Source organism: Tetrao urogallus, assembly GCF_951394365.1.
Source record: "Tetrao urogallus genome assembly, chromosome: 7".
NCBI classification, from domain to species: Eukaryota; Metazoa; Chordata; class Aves; order Galliformes; family Phasianidae; genus Tetrao; species Tetrao urogallus.
The window spans coordinates 18264478-18286052 of NC_136820.1; the positions used below are offsets into that span (position 1 = coordinate 18264478).

The 21575-nt window shown below is 41.1% G+C and overlaps 1 protein-coding gene across 1 annotated transcript; it reads right to left on the minus strand.

Annotated features, from left to right (window-relative positions):
- Window positions 1-205: 205 nt before the first annotated feature.
- Window positions 206-21244, minus strand: PLEKHA8 (pleckstrin homology domain containing A8; the record flags this gene model as incomplete). The annotated part of the gene is made up of 14 exons (XM_079538529.1): window positions 206-403; window positions 1291-1352; window positions 2717-2787; window positions 3355-3485; window positions 4578-4636; window positions 5315-5400; window positions 5805-5964; window positions 7983-8140; window positions 8865-8905; window positions 9708-9866; window positions 10536-10660; window positions 11592-11747; window positions 12306-12422; window positions 21205-21244. The coding sequence occupies 14 exons, from the start codon at window positions 21242-21244 to the stop codon at window positions 206-208; spliced, it is 1563 nt and encodes a 520-aa protein (XP_079394655.1).
- Window positions 21245-21575: the final 331 nt, after the last annotated feature.

Here is a 21575-nt window from a genome sequence, read left to right on the forward strand (position 1 = left end):
GACATAGTTATAGCCCAAAAAGAAACTGTACCTCTGCATTTAAACACAAAACAAGCACAACAAGAAATAAAAACCATACATACCCTTCCCCCCAAACACTCACACCTCTCCCACCTGAAAAGCTACAGTGAACAGAAATGATATTCAAAAAAATCTTTGTTAACAGACACAGTCCCTGAAGTTTTAAGATGCTGTCTTACTGTAGTCATACCACCTCATCTGACTCCAAACCATGTACTTCATAGAGAGTGTCCAAGATATTTAGCTGCTTTTCCATGGCTGGTAAGTAAATGTTGAGGTCCCTCTGCATTGCTTTGTAAAATGTTTCCTCCTGAGGATCACAGTCTTCTACAGACAGAGCTGCTACGAAGTCTTCGTACGTTGGAGCTGCCCTTAAAGCTAACTGGGAAAGGAAAAAAAGCTTTTAGATTTACCAAACAGAACAGGAAAATAAACCCAAGTGAAACTGTGACACCTAGATTGCCTAGATTTAATACACTGACACATATATGGATATGTTAAGTCTATTAATTGATAAAAGAGACTAAACTGTTTATTATCTCTGTGTAGATCCTCATTTTAAGACATCCTCAGAGGTGCCAGATTTATAGGAAGTGTCAGTTTATCATATTTTGTACAAAGAACATCAGAAGTTACTTAAACAGAAAATCCAACTAAGTCTAGATTGTTAGGGAAGCTCCCAACCCGCTTCAGCACTGAAGTCCCATTCTCAAAATGCTTTTTAGAAAACTCTCCTCACTATTCCTGTTTCTCCCAATCCCAGTTGTGATCAGCTGGCTGAGGCATTCCTTTTTGTTTTTATAGTCTCACTAATAATTTCCAGAGAAAGACACAAGGGGGAGCTGGCAGACAGGACAAAAAATAAACTACTGGAGCCTATACATTCAACTCTGTCACACTGCATCAGCCCTTCTCAAATGCTCATACACAAAGAAAGATAAATCCTCAAACAAGCAATCTCAAAAGTTCGCTTATTTTAACAGGCCTGCAAGACTGAAGTGCAAAACACACTATAAAAAACAATATACGTGCAAAAATAATCCATTTCAGGTCCAGAAAACAAGTTCTATCCTGAAAGCTCAGCGCTAAATACCTTGATAGCTACAGTGTGCACTCTGAGAATAAGATTCTAAGAAAGGAATCTACTTATTTTAATGTTTCAATTTTTAATACCAATTTTTAATACCAATTTTTAATTTTAATTAAAAATAATAGAAGCTCTCAATAACAAGACCCTCAAGTTTAACAGTAGCTAAGAGAAGCACTTACCGCAAACACCCCACGGACAACCCAACCATGGTGCTGCCGTAATGTCTTTCCATAAGCATTGTCTTAAAGTAAACCAAACAAAACAAGATACATGTATGGCATTTAGTTTTGCATCACCAAAGGATATTGCAGCTTAGGAACAACTAGTCAAGGATATATTATTGCTACCTAATGCAAATGATTGCTTTAAGCATTAAAGTTATGACTCAAAGGAAGGAAAAAAGGAGAGACAGATCAAGATTCCGCACTGGGGTCTCAGCTCAGCTGTCAGTCTCCTATAATGGCAAGTTAGTGTTCTAGCAGACAGGAAGGCAAAGGCAATTACTTGATTAGCTGTGCTTCATGACTAACTTTTCCTCTATTGTCTAGTTCTTAGTTCAGTGCAAGTCTGAGAAAATATTACATGGGATGGAACTATACTGTGAGCAGATCATTAGCCAGCTTCAGCCTACATGGTTAACTCAGATATTGAACGAGAACTTTCTCTTTACATTTGGGAGCCAAGTTTAAGAACCCTTGAAACAGAAAGCAGAGTCTTGTTTAAAAAAAAAACAAAACAAAACACGCAAACTCCGTGCCTCTCTTGTGAGTGCTCCCAAGTGTAGCCTTGGATGAAGATCCTAATGTTCCTAGATAGCTCCACTTTCATATAGAAAACATTTTATATACAAAATGAACACCTTTGAGCCTCATTTTCCAAGTTTGTTACTGTCAGTGTTCAATATCCTTGGCTTTCACTTTAATTTTTAAGTATCTGGTGTTGTTACAGATTCCCTGAGCTGCATCAAGAAAATATCTCTTTTGCTGCATTTGGATCTTTGCTCAGAGAACTGCAGACAATTATTCTTGAAGAGCATATAAAATCAGTAAAAGCTAGCCACAGTATCTGCTCCAATATGAAATACTCCACAGCTACCAGTCCAATGACTGGCAAATATATCCTTTTTATCTTTACAGTAAGAGATGTATGTGGAAAGTATACAGCAGTAAGAGCAAAGAAATAAGGGGGAAGTAAGTACTGTGTAGCAAATAGTATTGACAAGTCTATTCTCGGCCTTAACAACAAATACAGAGGCAAACTTCTCAAGGAACTGAAGAAATAGAACAGCAACTGTGAATTTGGGAATGCTCATGCTGCACATCAGCAGAGAAAATGGGCTGAGACAAAGAACTTTTCTCCTAAGATATGTCTGCTCCCTTGCCAGAAGTATTCCTATTAAGCAAATATTTATGTGGCACTAAATCATTATTTAGCGATCTGCTTGATGATTGCCACTTTTAAAAAACAGACATTTTCAGAAAAAGTTGTGTCTTGAAGGTTATTCATATTATTAATCACCAAAGAAAAGAAAACACATTCAAAACAAGAAGGAAAATAGGTATGTAAATTCACAAGCACATGAAGAATAAAGCAACTGGTACTTACTCAGAGCTGTTTGGATATTCTTTTCTCCATTCTTCACTTCTGTCAAAAACCCTTTCAAGAACTTTAAGCCTCTTCCAGAATGAAACAACAAAACAAAGAGAAATCATATTTATAACAAAGTAAGTCCCACAGAGTTCGGTACAGTTCTGGAGGTTTTGTAATGTCAGTATACAGTCAATTACTCATTTCCACATATCAGAGGGATATTCTGGAGCCAGCTCAACACCCATTGCTTACAAAACTCAGAATTACAGAATCATTTTCAATCTGAACAAAGAAACATAGCACGTCCTCCAACCTCACTTCCAGCTTAAGGAAAAAAAATACTGCTAAAACATTTGTGCTGAAGACTGAAATGATCTGCATGATGTACTGTCCCAGCAGGAATGGTCATTCCCTATAACTTGTTCTGTTGTTTGTTTGGTTTTTTTTAATAGAAAAAAAGACTGACTGTGATTACTTTCTCAGGTGTTTTGGTAAAGTTGCTGTGACACAACTACAGATAATACATTAATCTTGAGCTTAGTCAATTTAGATGGAGCCTGTGAAAGTAACTAGTTTGTCCCATATACATAAGCTTGTGCTGACCCTTTGTTGCACTTGATAGTTTAGAGTTGAAATAGTTATAAAACTGTTACCTTTTCAGCCATAGCAGTGCCTCTGTAGCAGAATTTCTAACTTGAGCTACACCTGCACTGACTTCATGCAGTACTATCTTCTGCAGGGTATCAAACTCTTCTTTGTTGGTTATAAATTTCTGATTTATTTTCTGGAGGAAAGAAAAACAAGAAGCAAAGCTTTGTTTTTGAGATTAAACAACAACTTGTCCCATGCATGCCACTTATTTATCATAATTTTTTCCCGCAGAGAGATATTACAGATCCCCCTCCACAATCAGTTCCATCCTCTTATGCTCATTATGTGTCATTTAGATGCTGTACTGAGGGACGTGGTTTAGTGTGAAATACTGCTGATAGGTGGGCACTTGAGCTGGATGATCTCAGAGGTCTTTTCCAACGTTGGAGATTCTGTGATTATGTGGTTGGGCAACTGACAGGCTTATGTCATGCATTCCCCATGGCTGCACACAGCTCCATATACATCTGGCTAGTCACGAGGGGCCACAGATTCGCTGGATCAGCCTTGCACCACAGCACTGCCTGGTTCTACCTGCACCAGGACTTGGCTCCTACTGTGAACCCACCACAAAACGCAAACGAAAGCAAGTGGCTCAGTCAAGGATCTGCATTTTTTTTTTTTAACTGCATTCTTCCAGTGTTTGTTATCATACACTCAGGAGATATGCTTTGCTTTTTTTGTTTTCAGCCTTGAAAGAAAAGCTATGAAGAGTCTGACTGAATACATCTTATCTCACAAGTAGCAAACCTTTTCAGACTTAGAGCTGGAAGAACTTTCAGGAGAATCTAAGTTGAAGGATTTGTTCCCAATTTGCAGCTGCTGAGAAACTGGTTCTTAGTGAGCTAATTTGCTCCTTCTTGGGTGAGGAAAAGTGTTTATTTCCTGTTTGACCAGCAGTCTAGAGTTAATATTGATATCACCACATTATAACTTATGATCTTTTCAGCCCAGAATCAAAGTCATACAAATTATGTAATAGACTTTTTACTTGGCAGTCTAAGTATTTTTCAAGTTTGCTCATACACAACAGTTGGATTTACCAAATACATGATATCTGTAAGAACAGAATTAGAAATATTTCAGCATTCTGATCAGGCAGATAGCAAAATTATCAAATGTTATAAAGCCTTCCAGAATTGACTACTACGACAAAAATTCTTGGGGTCTGGTAGCTAAGGCAGATATTTTGTTTAAAAGGCAGCGTTAAAAAATCAACAGTTACCTTGATGTTACCTACAAAATCCATTTTAACAGGAGCAAAAACAGTTGGTCCCAACTTGTCTAGAGGAAAAAAAGGGATACATACTTTAAAATTATTACTCTTTTCAGTCCTCGTGTCCTAGTAACAATTTTATTTACTGTCTTAACAATATCTCTAAAAAGCAGGAGAAGCTAGAAGAACAACATGAACTGAAGTCTTTCTTTGGTGCAGAACAAATCTGTATTGGCTGGAACAAATGTTAAAATATGCAGACTTCCAAATGCTAAGTCCTCGAGATGCACACTTAAAAGGACTTTATACCCACTGTTAGATTTAGGGACAATGGAGGTGAAGGACTGCACCAGCTGGAAACAGAAGTTATTTGGGGCATGGGGGGAGAATCAAAGAGTGACAATAGATAGTACAGCTGATGGTACAGCAGACAGCTGTACTGGATGCATAAGGAATTACGTGCTGTTCTTTTGAGGAGAAAAAAAATTACTGTTCCAGACATAGCCATGGATTTCCAGACAGCTTATACACAGGTCCTATCTAAATGAGAGAGGATCCTCTATAAAGAGCAAGAATGAGAAACATCTCCTAGTACCAGTCACATTAATTCTGCTGGCAGGAACTACTTACATTACCTTAATTCAGGGAAGTAAACAATTTGCCAGAACAACTGATCCACCTTTTCTCCCAGCTGGTGGCAGATAAAAGGACTCAGAGGCACCACAGCATGAAAAAAAGCTGCTTACCCAGAACGGGCACAATTGCATAACATGACTCCAGAAACTCTTCTGTTGGTATGCCCTCTTCCTCCTGAAGTTCAATATCACTGAACCTGGTATCCAAGACAAGCAGAAAAAATTGTTACTTTAACAATGCCTTTTCTGTAACTACAAAAAACCAGAGCTGTTTCATGCTTACTTAATTTGAACAGAATTAAAATTTATACAGATTAAACCACCAGCATAGCTTTTGTTTTAATAATTTAATGACTGCAAAAAATGCACATCTGGTGGCATGTGAAGCATGTAATTACAAACAAGGGAAAAACCCTCCCACTCCTCTCTGTACAACTGATTTTACAAAGGGCATCTTCATCCATTTCTGTGCTTTATGCATTCTTGTTACATATTATTTCAGCAAATTAAGCTTTGCAGACAGAACAGACTTGAAAATGAGTCAATTAAAGGCTTAAAAAGTTTTATCATCCTCATGATTTAAATCTGCAACATGTACTACCTATTGCTCATGACACTGAAGAAAGTAGGAAACCCGTTTTCATTTTCATCTTCCTCACACAGAGTCAATCCACTTAAAGAATTTGTTTCTGACTGCAGCAACTTCTGGGCATCAAGGCTTTCTACAGTTTGCAGCTTGTTCTCTCCATCTTCCTGCATGCCTTAAAATTCAAAGGAAACAAAAGAATAAATAAATAGAAAAAGAACAGCCACATACCCATACTATGACTACTATTCCTCAAGATGTGTCCTATTTGAAGGAAGGCATTAGGATAACTGATCATGTAAGTTTTCTCTGCCAGCACCATGACACCACACTTCTACTGCTCTCAGCTACACTAAGACAACATTTAGACCAGTCTCCTTCCCACTATTTTTAATCAGCCAAACCAAGTACCAGGCTGCAATGTCACCAAACTCATGCATCCTCAACAAGGACAGCCTTAAGTAGAGAAGAGCTTTGAAAAAGCTGTTATATGCAAGTCAGTACAGATTGATCTGTTTGAAGGAAAATAGCTCTCACCCAGCTGTAGCTTCCCCAGTACTGGTAAGCAGCACTGCCCATTTTCAGAAGCTGACTTGTTTGCTTTTCTTGGTAAGTAAAGTGCCTGTTTAGGTGGGTAGTGCTATGATATTAAAGGTTGCTGCATTCTCATGATTTGAAATAATAACCTTCAAGTTTCCCAGAAAAAGATCCTGTTCTCTTTTCCCCCAGTGCAGTTAGTTTTATTTCTCCTCTAGGGACAAGTACATCTGCTTAATGTGGAGGACTACAAAATCACTTCCAAAGCCAAACTTATCTAAGTTTTATATACCCAAAGAAAGGTCACATCCATGCATGGCAAGACCACCTGACCTCATAGGAAACTGCAGGCCAAAGCACATCCTACTGCCACACCATTAAATAAACATCCAGAATTTCTCAGGGAACTTGTCTCTCCAGAAAAGGAATACTTGCCAATGCCACTGAAGATTTATAGACCTGAAGTGAAATTGAACTTCTGGCAGAAAAGATTCAGCTGCAACAAACTTTCTTCCTCTGAAGATAGCCTGAAAGCAATTTTGCAGCAATTCCAATCATTTGCAGAACCGCTAAATAAGCCTGGAATGTGCGCTGGGTGAAAAGAACCATTCACATCTGGTAACAGCAGCAGCAATGAGACTTCACCCATGATCCCCAGGGCAAAAAAAAAAAAAAAAAAAAAAAAAAAGAAAAACAACAAAAAAAAAAAACAACAAACCAACACCAGGAAAAAACAAAAAAAAACAAAAAAAACAAAAAAAACAACAAAAAAACAGAGAAAAATGGCCTCAGCCATCACTATATCCCTGCCTTGTTTCCAAGCAAATAAACGCTGGTAAGGAACAAGAGTTTGAAGGATGTCACTGATTTGTCCTGCAAAAAGACAGAGGACTCAGAGAGTAAAGAAACAGCCCATGTCCACTGTGAGTGCCATGCATCAAGACCAGGGACTTCTGAAATATCTAATTCAAATAGTAAACCCTAAGTGACAAAAGAGCAAAAGCTCTGAGATGAAGACATGTTACAGTACTTCAAACCTATAGAGAAATCAAATCCACTGAAAAGATTTTAATAGGTTTGATTTCAGGACAGCTGGGAAAAATACTGGGGGTAAACACCTCTTGTCAGGCCAGGAAGTATAAAAGGTGCTTTTAACATACTCTGTTGGAAGGAAAAAAGCTTTAGTTTTCCATAAATATTTGTCAGAACAATCATTAGCAACTACAAGGTCAACCATTCTGACACAGGCACCTAAAACTTCAATGTTCCTTTCTGACACTGCAACCTTATATACTCGCAGAGGTGCTGATTTTCTCAGCAGAGAGCCTCTGGGAATTAAATACTTGTTCACAGATCAAGAAGATCCCATGCTCTGCCAGAACATATCGGTGCTCATGTCTATCAGCATCTAGAGGAGCCTGCACCTGTCCAAAAGAAAAAGAACATCTTATTTGTTCCCCATTCAGTCCTAAGACCAACAAGGGAAAGAACTAAGCTGAGAAGACTTGACAACGGGCAGGTATCAGACGGAACTACACGGACATTCCCTTTCCCAGGAAGCAAAACATCAGCAGCACTCTCACAGGCAGCCTATGGAGCCCTCCACTTACACTACAAGAATGACGATGCTGGATAAAAGATGGTACCCATACTTACCTGCTGAATCTTCTCCAATATGATCCTCAACAGAAACAACACTGCTCCCCTCATTTGTTTCCAAGTTTAAACATGCTAGACTTTTTATAAAGGTTTGCTCTTGCTGGTTAATTTCTGCTTTTACAGAGCCGTTTTCACAGGGGTTCAATTCCATCTGTCTGAAGAAAGTGAAGGCATGATGGTTAGTATGAAACAGTACTTCTTCCTGAGAAAACACACAAATAACAATACAGGAAAAACAGTTGTCACAAATTACATGCTGTCACAGACTGCTCTGAGAAAAATAACTTCTCTACAATAACAAAAGGAACAAGGCCACTTATCCACAGCAAGTATGATATATATGTCAGTTTTCAGAATATCAAATGTACTGACAATAATCTATTAAAAAGAGATGCAATCAAAGAAGTTCAACTGATTACAAAAAATGGAAATCACAGGAGGTATTGTAACCAAAAATCATCCCTGCGTTAGTGCTTTTTAATACTATGCATATAATATATATAGACACTTCTTGCCATTTCATAATATTTCTTGCCATAAATAATATAGCTTGCTCTCCATCAATGATTTAATGAGCTTATGCAGTGGAACCTAAGATGTAGGGAAGAGCATCGAGGTAAAAAGAGATGGCTGATGACTGGCCAGGAAGTCACATGGTGGATGGCTGGGGAGGAGAAAAATAAAGGGGAAAAGGCTGAGAAAGAAAAGATATGAAGTGGGAAGAGCTAGCTCCTTTTCATTGCATCTGTTCCCAAGTATATGGCTCAGAGCAATATAATTCTGCCTGTACTCACTACTGGTAATATCAGAGAAAAATATGCAAAGAACAGACTATCAGAAACAGATTAGAAAAAGACTTATAGTAAAGATTTATTATACCTTTCTGTTGAGGTGTGACTGGACAAGACCGAGTGTTTCATCTGTAAGATAAGAGGGGGTGGGTGGGGAGACGCTCTCTATAATAAGACTGTATTGTGTTTCAGAACTTTGCATTTTAACAAATCCAAACTGCAGCCAGCAGAAAAGCTAGGCACAGACCCAAAAACAATATACAGAGAAATACGAAAAATATGACAACATTATTATAGAAAAAATAATAATAATAATAATTACTTCTTTCAGAAGCTAGCTACCTAGCAAGTACCAAGTGAGATGCCATATAGCACATGTACAAAACCAGGGCAAAGTGCTTTCCTTGCAGTGATATTTTCTTTACTTAAAATAAAAAAAAAACAAAAAAAACTGAAAAACCAGGGTGAGAAACATGAAGCCAGGCACCAGATAGAGCGGAGTGAATTCACTTCCCAGGTGCAGTGAAGAATCTACATTCCTACGTACACCTTAACCAGCTGTTTGCCAGAGATGCTTCAATTTTACACCTGTAGCTATGGATTTGAGATTAAAGAAAGTTATTAAGAAGATAAGCTCATCAGCCCCTGGTGGCACATTAAGACAGATGTGATGCTGGTAACTCAGGAGTATTAATTGCTGTGATCTCCTACAATGGACCATCCTGGGCACACAGTCAGGATACTTTAAACGCCTGCAGCTGGATCAGGCCCTGAAAGTTAATGGTTAATAGCTTCTACCTATAATTAAGAGTTAAGAGATTGGCCACCAAAAAAAAATAAAAATAAAAATCATTATCTGCTTCCACAAATGCTACTTTAAGAAACGGCGCCTTCCACACCAAGACTGATAGAAAAGGGTACTGGTCCCTACCCTGTTTGTTCTGAGAACTGCTAAATGTGGGGATCCTGGAGGGGTCTGATGTAATAACTCAGAAGTAAAGGCAGTATTTGCAATCTGCATACATTCTTCAAGAGTCTTCAGGAAGGTGTCACATGTTGATTTCAACAGAGCTCCCACATCAATCCCACTCTGTAGGAATAAACCAATTGGAACACACAGACACACCACAGAAGATCAGCTTGGATCAACTAACATCTACAAATCCCATAACTGCTACAGACATGATTGTTGCTTGACAAAGCTGTTGTTTGACAAAGTGTCAGCTGCTGAGAGAACTGGCATCCCGTATTACTGGGCCAATGCCCCTTTATAGCATTGCTGCTTTCGTCAGTTTTTCTCTACAACAAGCAGAATAGATTTGTATTATAATATATATATGTATGTATATTTAATATATATAATATATGCCTTTTAAATTACACATCTCTGATGTTAAAAATACATTAACTGTAAGCTTTGCTGTATTCAATAGCGGTACTCCAATGGTATCACTGACAAGGGAAATGAAAGTAAACAAATGAGACAGAATAATCTGAAGATAACTTTTGAAGTAACTTCAAAAATCCCACAAGCAAAAAAAAAAAAAAATTACACAGAATGAAGTAACACACTGCCAACAACAATACAGTATTACTTCATTTAAACAAGAACTGTTGTGTGGGTATGCAACTTCCCACAGGTCCTCAGCAGAAAGGCAGTGCAACAGTAAGCGTGAACAAATACTGCACTGGCTAACCAGAAGAGTTCAAAAAGCTTAAGTCTTTATTGAAGAGGTCTACACCAAAAATAGAGCTGTACCTCTGGTTCTGATACAGCAGAAATGCTGGCTTCCTTAGTTTTATGCACTTGCTGAACAAGAAGGTTACAGTATAGTCTAAGTTCAGACATTTTAGTCTTCAAGGCTTCTGTGTTTTCAGTGAACTCTAAAAATGAAAAAAATAGTAATGTTGAATTCAGTGTATCCATCTTGCAGTATGTGATTTTGTAAAGCTGCTGAGACATTACTATCCAATCTAATTCAATGAATACTACTGTGTTTCAAAGCATTTTCTATAAATTCAAAAAGATGAGCAGGGTTGGCCAAAGATTACACTTGTGACAGGTAAATACGTTTCACTATTTGCTGCCATAGGCTCAGAATGTTCCTAGGCTTACAGCACAGAAAAAACAAACAAACAAGTAAACAACATTTGACCTCAAAGGACCTTATGAATAAGACAAAATCCTACATACTGTATTTTTGTTTGCTTGTTTTCACTAAGTAGCAAACAATTACACTGAGTTAAAGAACTGGGATTCTACCTTCTGAGCAGAAAACACTGGAGGGAAAAGACATTTACTTTCAAGTACAAAACTTAATGTATATCTTTGAGTCATAGAACGGTTGAGGCTAGAAGAGATCAGCAAGTCTGACTCCTCTGTTTAAAGCAGGGACAGCTAGAGCAGGTTGCTCAGGATCAAGTCCAGACAGATCTTGAATACTGCCAATTTTGGACTCTACAACCTCTCTGTGCCACCTGTTCCAGTGCTCCACCACCCTTAAATAAAGACATTTTGTCTTGTATTAATGGCATTTTGTGTACTCTTCTTGTACTCATGGAAGCTATCAGCACAGTTTTCACAATATTTATACACAGCATGTCTTAAGGAGAAGTATTCAAATCCCTGCAGTGAGAGCTAATGCCTGACATCGCTATCTAGAGCTCCCACATCTTGGTGTTTATCAGCACCAAAGGCCTGAAGCACAGGTTGGACACAGAGATCAAGTACTGATTTTGTCATCTTTGTGTTTCATCTACTAGGGGTCGGGGAAATAAAATGCAAACATGTGTGACAGCAAAAGGGATTTCTTGCCTTTTTCCTTTTGTGTCCTGCTGTCTGTCAGACAGGCTTTGGCAGTTCCTAGTGCAACCAGCCACTTTTGCCTCTCAACTGCATTTCTTGCTTTCAGATAGAAGTACTGTTCCCCTGGGATGATCAGGTCCATTCGTGTGTTATCTGCAGGATGAACTAGAAGCAACACAGATTTCAGGCCAGCTCCTCCACCCTTCCCAGCCCAACTGAATATCTCAGCAGATATGCTAGCCTCAAAACTCCCCCACTGCCATTTTGTTACTTCTGAGCAAGGGAATAGACAGGACATGTATACAGCTGTGGGACAAAAGGCTATGAAAAACAGCTTCACAATCAGTACAGTAGCTTTTAGGAGCTGTGCCTCCCATGGCAAGTAAACCCATTTGAGAGAGCAGTATCAAAGTTTATTACTCATAATTTTAGTTTTAGCACTTTGTGCATAGGAAGAGTCACTTGAAGCTCTGTGTTCCTCCACTATGGCTCATGAAAGAACAGCGACACACCTCCATGTAGAATACCCACTGTATGAGACTTGCAGCTCTTCTAACATTTTCAAAATACTACCTTGTACATAAATCAAGTTCCTTATTTACTAGAAATACATAGCATCAAGATAAGAGCACAAACAGCTCTCGTGACCCGAAATTTCACCTAAAATGCAGTATATGCTTATTAGCCAAACCTTGTGCAATTGCGTCACTGCATCTGACTTACCTTGAATTTCACACACAGCCATTTGGATGCTTCCTTTGCAACCCTTCCAGGCATCTTCCTGAGAATCATAGTAGGACAAGATACCACCACAGAGAAGAAACCAACGAGGCTGCCAGCCTAAGAGACAAAATTGCATTTCTCCGTTACTGCATCCCCTGCAGTTCCACCACCTCTCTAATTCAAGACTTGCTGCAAATAAGGCCCCAAAGATTCTCGGTTCCCCCAGGAAAAATAAATCATTCCAACAGGTAAGAATGTGACAGGTCTGGATGTTGTACTCTACAACCACTGCTTGCCAGCAATTACACATCCTTCCTGCAGGCAGATGGACTTGAAGGCTGTCAGCTACACTCTGGAGGTATATTCCTGAGATGCCACATGTCATTTTCAGTAGTTATACTAGCAAGGTATAACGGACTCTTTCTCTCCTTATAGCACCTTCTCAGAACACCATCTTCAGTTTCATCCACTGCTTCTCAATCCACCCCTTCATTCTCTCCAGAAGTCAGCACAACTGTCTTGCCTTATGTACCTACCTTCCTTCAGAAAGGCCCATTCCAACTACCTTCAGAAACAAAAGGCAAGAAGATCTTATATCAAGGGAAAAAGGGGAATACACTGATTTCTGAAAGTTGTCTTTTAACAAAGCTTTTCTCAATAGCTCATGAAACTCCCATGCTGTCCCTATAAAAAGCAGCCTGTAATTAATAACTTGCACTTCTGGACCCATTCCAGGAAAACAATGAAAATACCAGGCTAGACCAAAACAAAACGTTTTGAGCATTGCTTTTGTCCACCCTGCTGCCCAACTTCAGAACTAAACTATCCCTTCTGTTTTCTTCTTTTGGAAGCACTTCTTAGCATGAAAGGATACAAATAAACAAGACCGAGTAGCCACCATTTATTTCTAATTAAAAACTAAAAGCTCATTAACCTAAGAAGTAAGACAGCTACGTCACTGGAGCAAATCAGCTTTCATTCCTGAGCTGCAACATGCTCCTCTGGACAGGGCCAGAGCTGAGATACCCATATTCCACACTGGGTCAGCAATCTTACAGGAAAAAAACATGGCCATGATGCACACAGCACCCCAAGAACCTGAGCACATCTCTTTGGAGGAGTGACTGCTCTTAATCAGCTGGCTTTAAGCCAGTGCTGTACCCAAGCATTACTCGGTTCACCCCTAGAAAGCCCTACAGCCCCAGACAAACAGTAGGAGATGGGTTTTGTTTTGTGTATAAGCAGTACCACAGCACGAAGGACAGCCTGGTCTATACATTACCAAACCTTTGGGGAAATGGGAAAACAAATTAAACATAAAGCCTTCTTCATATTCTTCTAGAGCTCCTCCACTGTTTTCTAGAAGAATATAAAAGCGCTGTAAATGCCAAAGCATTCTCAAAGGTTCTTTATTTTCTTTATTTGCTTGAATGGCAAAAACTACAAAGATTGAAACTTCTAGAGGAAAAAAAAAGAAAAAAAGAGAACAACAAGTTTGGTTCTTATTAGTCTTGTCACCAAAATACAGTAAGTATCCTAAAATCATTATTTGTATGGAGGAGCTCACAAAAAAAGGAGATGATTGTTGAGCAGAGAGAAGCAGTTCATTGCTTCAGACACTTGATGGCACAGATCCAATCCCTTAAATAACACAGTGTCACAGTCAATACAGGCCTCTAATTCAGTCTGGAGATCCAGCTGGTGCACGCAAACTATTTCAGCTTTGCTCATGCAGCTGATGCTCTACTAAATTGCATCTCATCAATCAAAGGCTAAGCTATCAATTAGCCAACATGCAAAGCACTCTGCCCCTGTCATTTCAGATGCTGATTAAAAATGTCATGAGTCAATACATTTTGTGGAGGCTTTTGTTTGTTTGGGGTTCATCTGCAGTATCAGCAATTATCTGTCTTGCTTTGCAGAACCTAAGTCTTCTTTATTAAGAAGGCATTAAAAGTACAGAGATAGACAACCGTTAACTTGAACGGCAGATATTTTCTGAACACAATTATCACTACTCTAATAAAAATGCATTGTGGTGAAAGTAAACAATTTAAAAAAAACCCCAATCACAGCAGGATTCTGTCAGAAGATGCAGTAACCACCTGGTTCTCAATGCCACAGGAAGGTTATCCTAAACAACCAGCTAAAAATAGTGCATGGCTGACAAATCCCGGACAGTGCAACAGGGTTACAATCTTCAATTACAGGCACTTCACATTCACAGACAAACAAAGAGCAGAGAAAGAAAACAACGAAGAGAAAGCAGCAAAAAGATACTTCGATAAGCACAAACCCTGGCTTTATTTGGTTTTATTTTCTACCCATAAACTCCTGTAGGAAGACTGCAACTGCTGGAATGCAGGCTTCATCTGAGATAGAAAGCTAAAGCCAAACCTCTGGTGAGAGCACTAACACAACAGCAGCATTTACTGAGTCCATTCATATTGCTGGTGCGCAGGCAGAACAAAATGTAGCACCTGCTTCCACAGCTTGTCTTAGAGGCACAGAGCCATTAACAATAAACACCCAACAGACACTGGTTACTGGTCCTAATAAATACAGCACTTCTTTGTGAAACTTGAAGTTAGTACCTGCAGAGCCTGGAAGACCAAATATTGTCCAGCACAGAAACAAACATTTAAGCAGTTTCCCCTGTCTGAGAGATCTGCCTACTTCCATCACTACACTTGAGGAAGTCTGGATGTGGCTGTTGCTGAGTAAACTTGACATTTCTTGATAACACCGCTGAAATATGGACATAATTCAAATTTTAATGTTACACAATTCAGACTCCAGAAAGCTCTGGTTGCAAAGTACCAAGCCTGGAGAAACAAAAAAAACAAAAAAACCCCACATTTGAAGACATGTAGATCATGTCAGACATCCATAACGCCAAACCATCTGGGAGAATTACATACTCAAGAAGTCAAACTGATGACCTGGAAAACAAGCTGCAATTAAGAGATGCCAGTTCCAGTTGCATTTCTCAAAGGCACAAAGGCAAGACACATAGGCTTTTATTACTACTTACTTCCCAGGAGAATTTTCTAAAACTTTATGCTTACTAATTTCTTGAGCTTCAACATAAGTCTTTAGAAAAACATATACAATAAATAAATAATCCTTGGATTTCTTGGACCTGAATTCAGATTTTAAATGTGGATAGGAGATAACTATGAACCTTCCACATTACAGCAACATCCACCTAACAGGAGCCTACACACCCCCATCCCCACTGCTAATATCCCAGCAACATGACTCTGTGGCAGGCCTTTGCACTTCTTCTTTGCAAAGTCACGAGAGACATCTCACAGCAAGTGCAAGCAACATCCATCTCTTCATCCCACCATGGGTAGGGTAAGCAGTGTTCAACATACTTCCACCCATCATTTTATCTCCCAGCACCCAAGGTATCATGTCCATGACTGATAGCCTGATGAGAGCTGCTGGAAGAGCTCAAACAAGCCCAAGGCAGTGCTGCTAGCTTGCAAAACCTAAGTGAAATGCTAAGTTGCCAGTGCTAATGCAAGCCTATGAATGTAATATAAAATTTGGATCTTTGCTAAACCCAGCCTGCCCCTCGTTGTTCAGATAGTAGCTATTACCCAGAATACACCATCTTCTTATCATGTAACAGTTACTTACAAAATGCCTGCCTTCCAATGATGAAGAAAACTAGGTTTTCCAGTAAAAGGATGTATCTTCAATGGTCACAACACAGGACCGAGTCAAGAGATCTTATTTCCAGCTGCCTGATACCTTGCTGAGCTGTCCCAGGCTGTGCTGGTAAACTTCCTCCTCCACTGAGCTCCCTGCACTTCCTCAGCTGCACAACACAAATAACACAAATACTCCATGTCAGCCCACAAGCAACCCTATTGATTTTAACACACTAATATCTGAAGGACATGGCATGGATTTTTCTGTCAAAGAAAGGCAATAAAAATCTCCATGCTGCAAAATGACAAAATGTTTTCAAAACCCCAACTTGTTTGCAATCTCAAATATTAGGAGCATACACAGTAAATCTTAAAGTTCTGATCTTAAGAATTAATTTCTTTTACCTCTTATGAGATTAAATTCAGTTCTCATGTCCAAATATTTAATGTTATCACTCAGGAACAGTATTCAGAGGAAGAGCATTTTGCATAGACAAAGCTTGAAAGTTTCCCTTTTCTCCTGCAGAAACAACACAGGAATGGGCTATCCTGACAGAGAATCCTGTTGCATTTCCAAACCGCCTTCCAAAGCTATGAAAGGATTTTGTGAAGGTGCAACCTGAGGCATCGGAATGCATTTTGCAACCTTAACTCTGTAGTGAAACAATTTGCCAAGATAAAAATCCACTCATGAGGGACAGCAGAAATGCTGCAAATGAACGGGTCACGATTCATACAACAACCTTTGAGTTGTTATCCTCTCACCTAGAGAGCAGCTGCCAGGAATGCCTGCAGACTACTGGAGGATGTGCATGGTAACAAAAGGTAGCCATAACAATAGCCTCTAAAAGCCTTGAAATTAACAGACAAAGCACTTGAACCATTGTATCACTTTTTGGTCATGAATTCATCACTCTTTTGAGGGAGAAAAGTGGTGCAAGTGAAGCACACAGCAGCTAGAACTGGCTTAAATACAGAGACCCTTTCCCAAATGTTTTTTCTCCCAGAAGTCTCACAAAATCCAGCCCCATTCCAAATATAACTGTTAGCACAATACTTGCAGCACTGGAAAAGCAACCTGCCTTCACAGAGCAACTGTCTGTGTGTTTGCAAATGAGCTCTACAGCCATGGCCAGCTACCCTTAAGAGGAATGGAGAGCATCATCCCAGTAACCAGGCATTTTTAAAAAGGATGGTGAAAGGACAAAGGGCAGAGAAGGGATTGATTGCTGACAGTGATGGAGGCAAAAGTGCAGCAAATCAGCTCACTGCTCAGACACACTAATTTGAGTCTTCTAAGCAACAAAACATTCACCTATCAAAATTCCCCTCCTCTGTTTGCACTTCCCCAGCTTCTGTCTGTGACCTGCGCTGTGGTTAACCTGCTAACCGCAGTCAACACAATGACTTTACCAGAACACACAAGACAATCTCTACCGTCATTCTGCCCCACCTTCTGCTTGTGTTCCCTGTGATCGCTTATTTCCGTGCAGAAGGGCAGAATGAAGAGGCACCGGTACTGCAGCATACCTGCTGGGAAGTGCTGTGCTGCTCTGCAGCTCCCTCACCTACAGAGGAGAGAGGGGACACTGCCGGCCTTTCCTGCAGCCTCATCCAACTTCTCTGCTGCAAAGCACGGTGCTCATTTCCAAAAAGGTATGACAGAAGCAAGACTGCTGTGTGAAGGAAAAGCAGGGGAGTGAGGGAGGTGTGCTTGCAGAGAATGGATAGGAAAGGTCAAATCACACAAACAATTACACAAAATGCAAAGACTAACAGCCAGTCTGACAGCAGACACGGTCAGTAATGCTGGTCAGACCACTGCCCTTCTCATTTTATGCAGTCACAAGCTGGACTATAACCAGAGCCAAAAAGAGGGAGAAATATGATAAACAAAAGCTTTTGGGAACCAAATGTTTACTTAATGTGCAGTTTTCAATTACTTCCTCCATCTAAGAAATAGAGGACTTTACTTCTCAGAGCTTCATATCGAATAGATGTGTACATATCCCCCATCCTGAAAGGTCAGATTTCTTAAACTCTGAAATCAAAAACTCATTCTACGATAGCATCCAAATATCCGCAGATCTATGTATCCATAGCTACAAACATTTGAAAGAGCGTCAGTTTTCTTTAAAGTTTCCCCTCAAGTTGTTTAAGGAAGTCTGAATCATTAGAGACATGAGTAACTTCAAGCTCTACATGAAGCCTAAAATCTACTGCTTGGTGCTGGCTCTTGGCATCTTGGAACAAACTGCAAGGAATTCAGAGTGTAATAATAAAATTACAGGGAACAAACCATAAAGGCAGATGAGAGGAGCCAGCTGTGGTATGTGGTGCGATGCAGCATCACGAGCAATGGCATGAATGTGAGGTGCCTTAAGGAAGATGAACTTGGTAGGGTTAGAGTTACTCAGCAAAGGGAATATTTAAACACTAGGAAAAGGTTAGAAAAAATAAAACCAATCAAAGCCACTTCCCTAAGCACATAAAGAATGCTAGGCAAATCAGTGGAGGCAGTCAGCATTTTTCTTTCTAATGACTAAGCTGCCTTTGATCCACAAGCCAAGACCTGATACATCCCATCCCTTCCAGAGTCAGCCTCAGTCCTGCCTGGGGCCAGTTAACCCAGGTAAAGCATGCCTTATGCTGAAGATCTGAACTTAATTCAATTTCAGAAGTAAAATTGTAGAAAAATCAATCAGAGTGCCAAGCTGATACACACATAACTGAAAGAAAGTATTCCTTGTCTCCACCCTATTTCCCTTTGGATAATAATAGCTTGCTCATTCTATAAACCTTGTGAGAAATCAAAATCCCAGCTTATTTTTACAAGGCAATCTCCGAAGAGTTAAGAAATTTATTTTATTAATCACAGAGTGTGATAAACAAGAAGTGTGACTTGCAGCCTGAGTTCAGCAGAAGCATCACATGGAGGCAGCTTCCAAGCAGAAGTGAGCAGCTTGTGTGTGCAATCCATCTCTGCTCTCTACTTTTCTTTGTTCTGCAATCAGCATCCCCCCTGTTTGGGAACAGTTACATTACAGCACCGCAGCCAAAAGTCTGCTTTGACACTGTACGTGCCAGAGAGCTCTCAGCTGGCCTGGGCCACGGGGCAGCAGCTCAATAGACCAAAGAGGCATAGGGAAGGTACAGGGTGATGCTCTTAGCACTCAGACTGCTGGCTACAATAGGCCTCACAACTTTCACCAAGCAATGCTGAAATACAGTTTTGGCAAAGGATGAAATGTAGGAATTTTTAAGATCAAATTGCATGCTCTGATCACAGACTTGGCTGAGGCTATCTAACTTGCATACCTCCAAGATTTAAGATAACCAGAGTTTAAGGATTTGTAATTGGAAGCTTGCTGATGCATCGTATTTGCCAAGTGAAAAAGTTCTACCACATTTAATACTTCAGCAACGATTCTTACAAAGGGCCCCATTCTCTTTAATCTGCTTCAGAGGATGAGACACAGAAAAGAGTATCTGATCCCTACTCTAGGGAATGTGCTTTAGCAGAGGGGTTGGACCAGATGTCTCTGGTCTCCCAGTCTCTGCATCTCTGTAACTCCATGAAAGTTTACATGACCATAAAAAAATAGTAGTAATAATGACATAAAGAGAAACCACTGTCTGGTGACCATTGTATTGGGGATAAAACAACTGAGTTCTAAAGCCCAAACTCTCTACACTCGGATTTCATGGGCAGCTTGGAGGACCTATGTGTAGAAATCACAGCACAAACTGAGGCTTAACACCAGAGGAACACCTATCTCCAAGCAGAAATCAATCAACACTAACTCACATCATCCTAATCTATAATAAAGCAAACAAATGTGTTTATTGTGAAACGAGGTAACTTGTTTGAGCAGTAAGGAAAGTTCATCTGTGTTTCAGTTGGCAATCCAAACATTCCAACCTTTGCCCAAGGTAAATCCAATTCATTTCCTACTTCCGAAACATTCTTGCTATCAAGTAAACATGTAGGTCATAACAAAGATGTAGCTTCCTGCCCCAGGGCTGTGGGGAAATACACCACTGTATTTTTTTCTGCATGATCGCATAAAGTTATAACCCAGTGGCCTCAGGGCAGAAAATATATGCCTAAAGAAAGTACATGCAACATTGCTAGTTTGCAGAACAGCCAATTTACTGTTCTCAAACACAACACAGACAGCCCTTCAACAACCTGGGAAAAGACAGGGTAACCTTGGCCACTACGTTCACTAGCAGAAACAAGAAATAAGAAAGATACTTCAATCATCCATTACATGGTTTCTCCCTGTGAAGAAGAAAGCTTATCTAGCTTTCACTTGTGGCAAACCTCATGCACCCAGATAAATCAGATTATTTCGCCCTGCATTAATTCAGATTGACGTTTGCACAGCGTCATCCTTCTTCATAAGGGTCGATTGAAAGGGAATCACGGAATCATTAAAGTTGGAAAAGACCTCTAAGGTCACGGAGTCCAAGCACCGACCCACTCCCTTCATGCCCACTGATCACATCCCTCAGTGCCACATCCACGCGGTGCTCGAACACCTCCAGAGACGGTGACTGCACCATCTCCCCGGGCAGCCTGTGCCACTTTGCAACTCTTCTGGAGAAGAGTTGTTTTCCTAACGTCAGCGTGGTTACCAAAAGATAAAGCGCTGACGGAGACGGACCATTTCCAGCAGAGCAGCTGCTGAGCCCACCACAGCCGCGCGCCCGGCGGTGCCAAAGGCGCTCGCTCAGCTGCAGCGGCACGGGGACACGGAGCTCAGAGCTCAAGGCATGAAAGCAAGCGTGAGGCTTCAAAATACGCCCCAGCACCTACGTGAAACGGGCGAAAACAAACAGACACAACTTTAGATCAAACGGACCCAGGACTTGATTTCTTACCGACGATGGGGAAATGACTAATAACACTGCAACCCGCACGGAAAGCCGAGAACGGCTGCTCTCGCCGCACAGATACCACAACATAAGGGTATTTACTAACGAAGAAACCCACGCCTGGTGCCTCACTGTCTGATTCCCCTCAGAGCCCCGGAGGCGTGAAGGGGAAGAGCGGCAGGAATGCCCCAGCACATTCGACCCCGCCGCCTGGCTCGCGCTCGCCGCCCGGCCGCACCTCGCTCAACCCTAGCTGGGATCGCCAGCGCCCTCCCACCCGCACAGCAAGGCGCGGCTGACACGGTGCCTCCCCAGAGGACCAGACCCCGCCGCTGTGGCGAGGGACAGCGACTCACCGCTCAGGTAGTTGGTCCACTTGTACAGCACGCCCTCCATGGCGACCGGGCCACCGCCCCCATGCAGCGCGGCCGGCCCCCGGCGCGCTCACGCCGTTCGCCGCTGCCTCCCGCCGCCGCTTCTGCCGGCACCCAGGGCCATAGCGGGGCGCCGCCCGCCCTGCGCGGCCCGGCCCCCGCCGCCGTGCCGGCCCTCTGCCACGCTTCTGGCGCAGGGTGCGCTCAAAGAACCACCCCTCAGCGCTACGGTTGCGTAAAACATTCCAAGAATCGCAACTCCGCCTGACGAGCACGCGAAAGGGGGAGGGAACGGGCGCAGCACGCCCGAAGCAGGTGGCCTCCCGCAGCCTATAGGAACGCCTTCTTGGTGA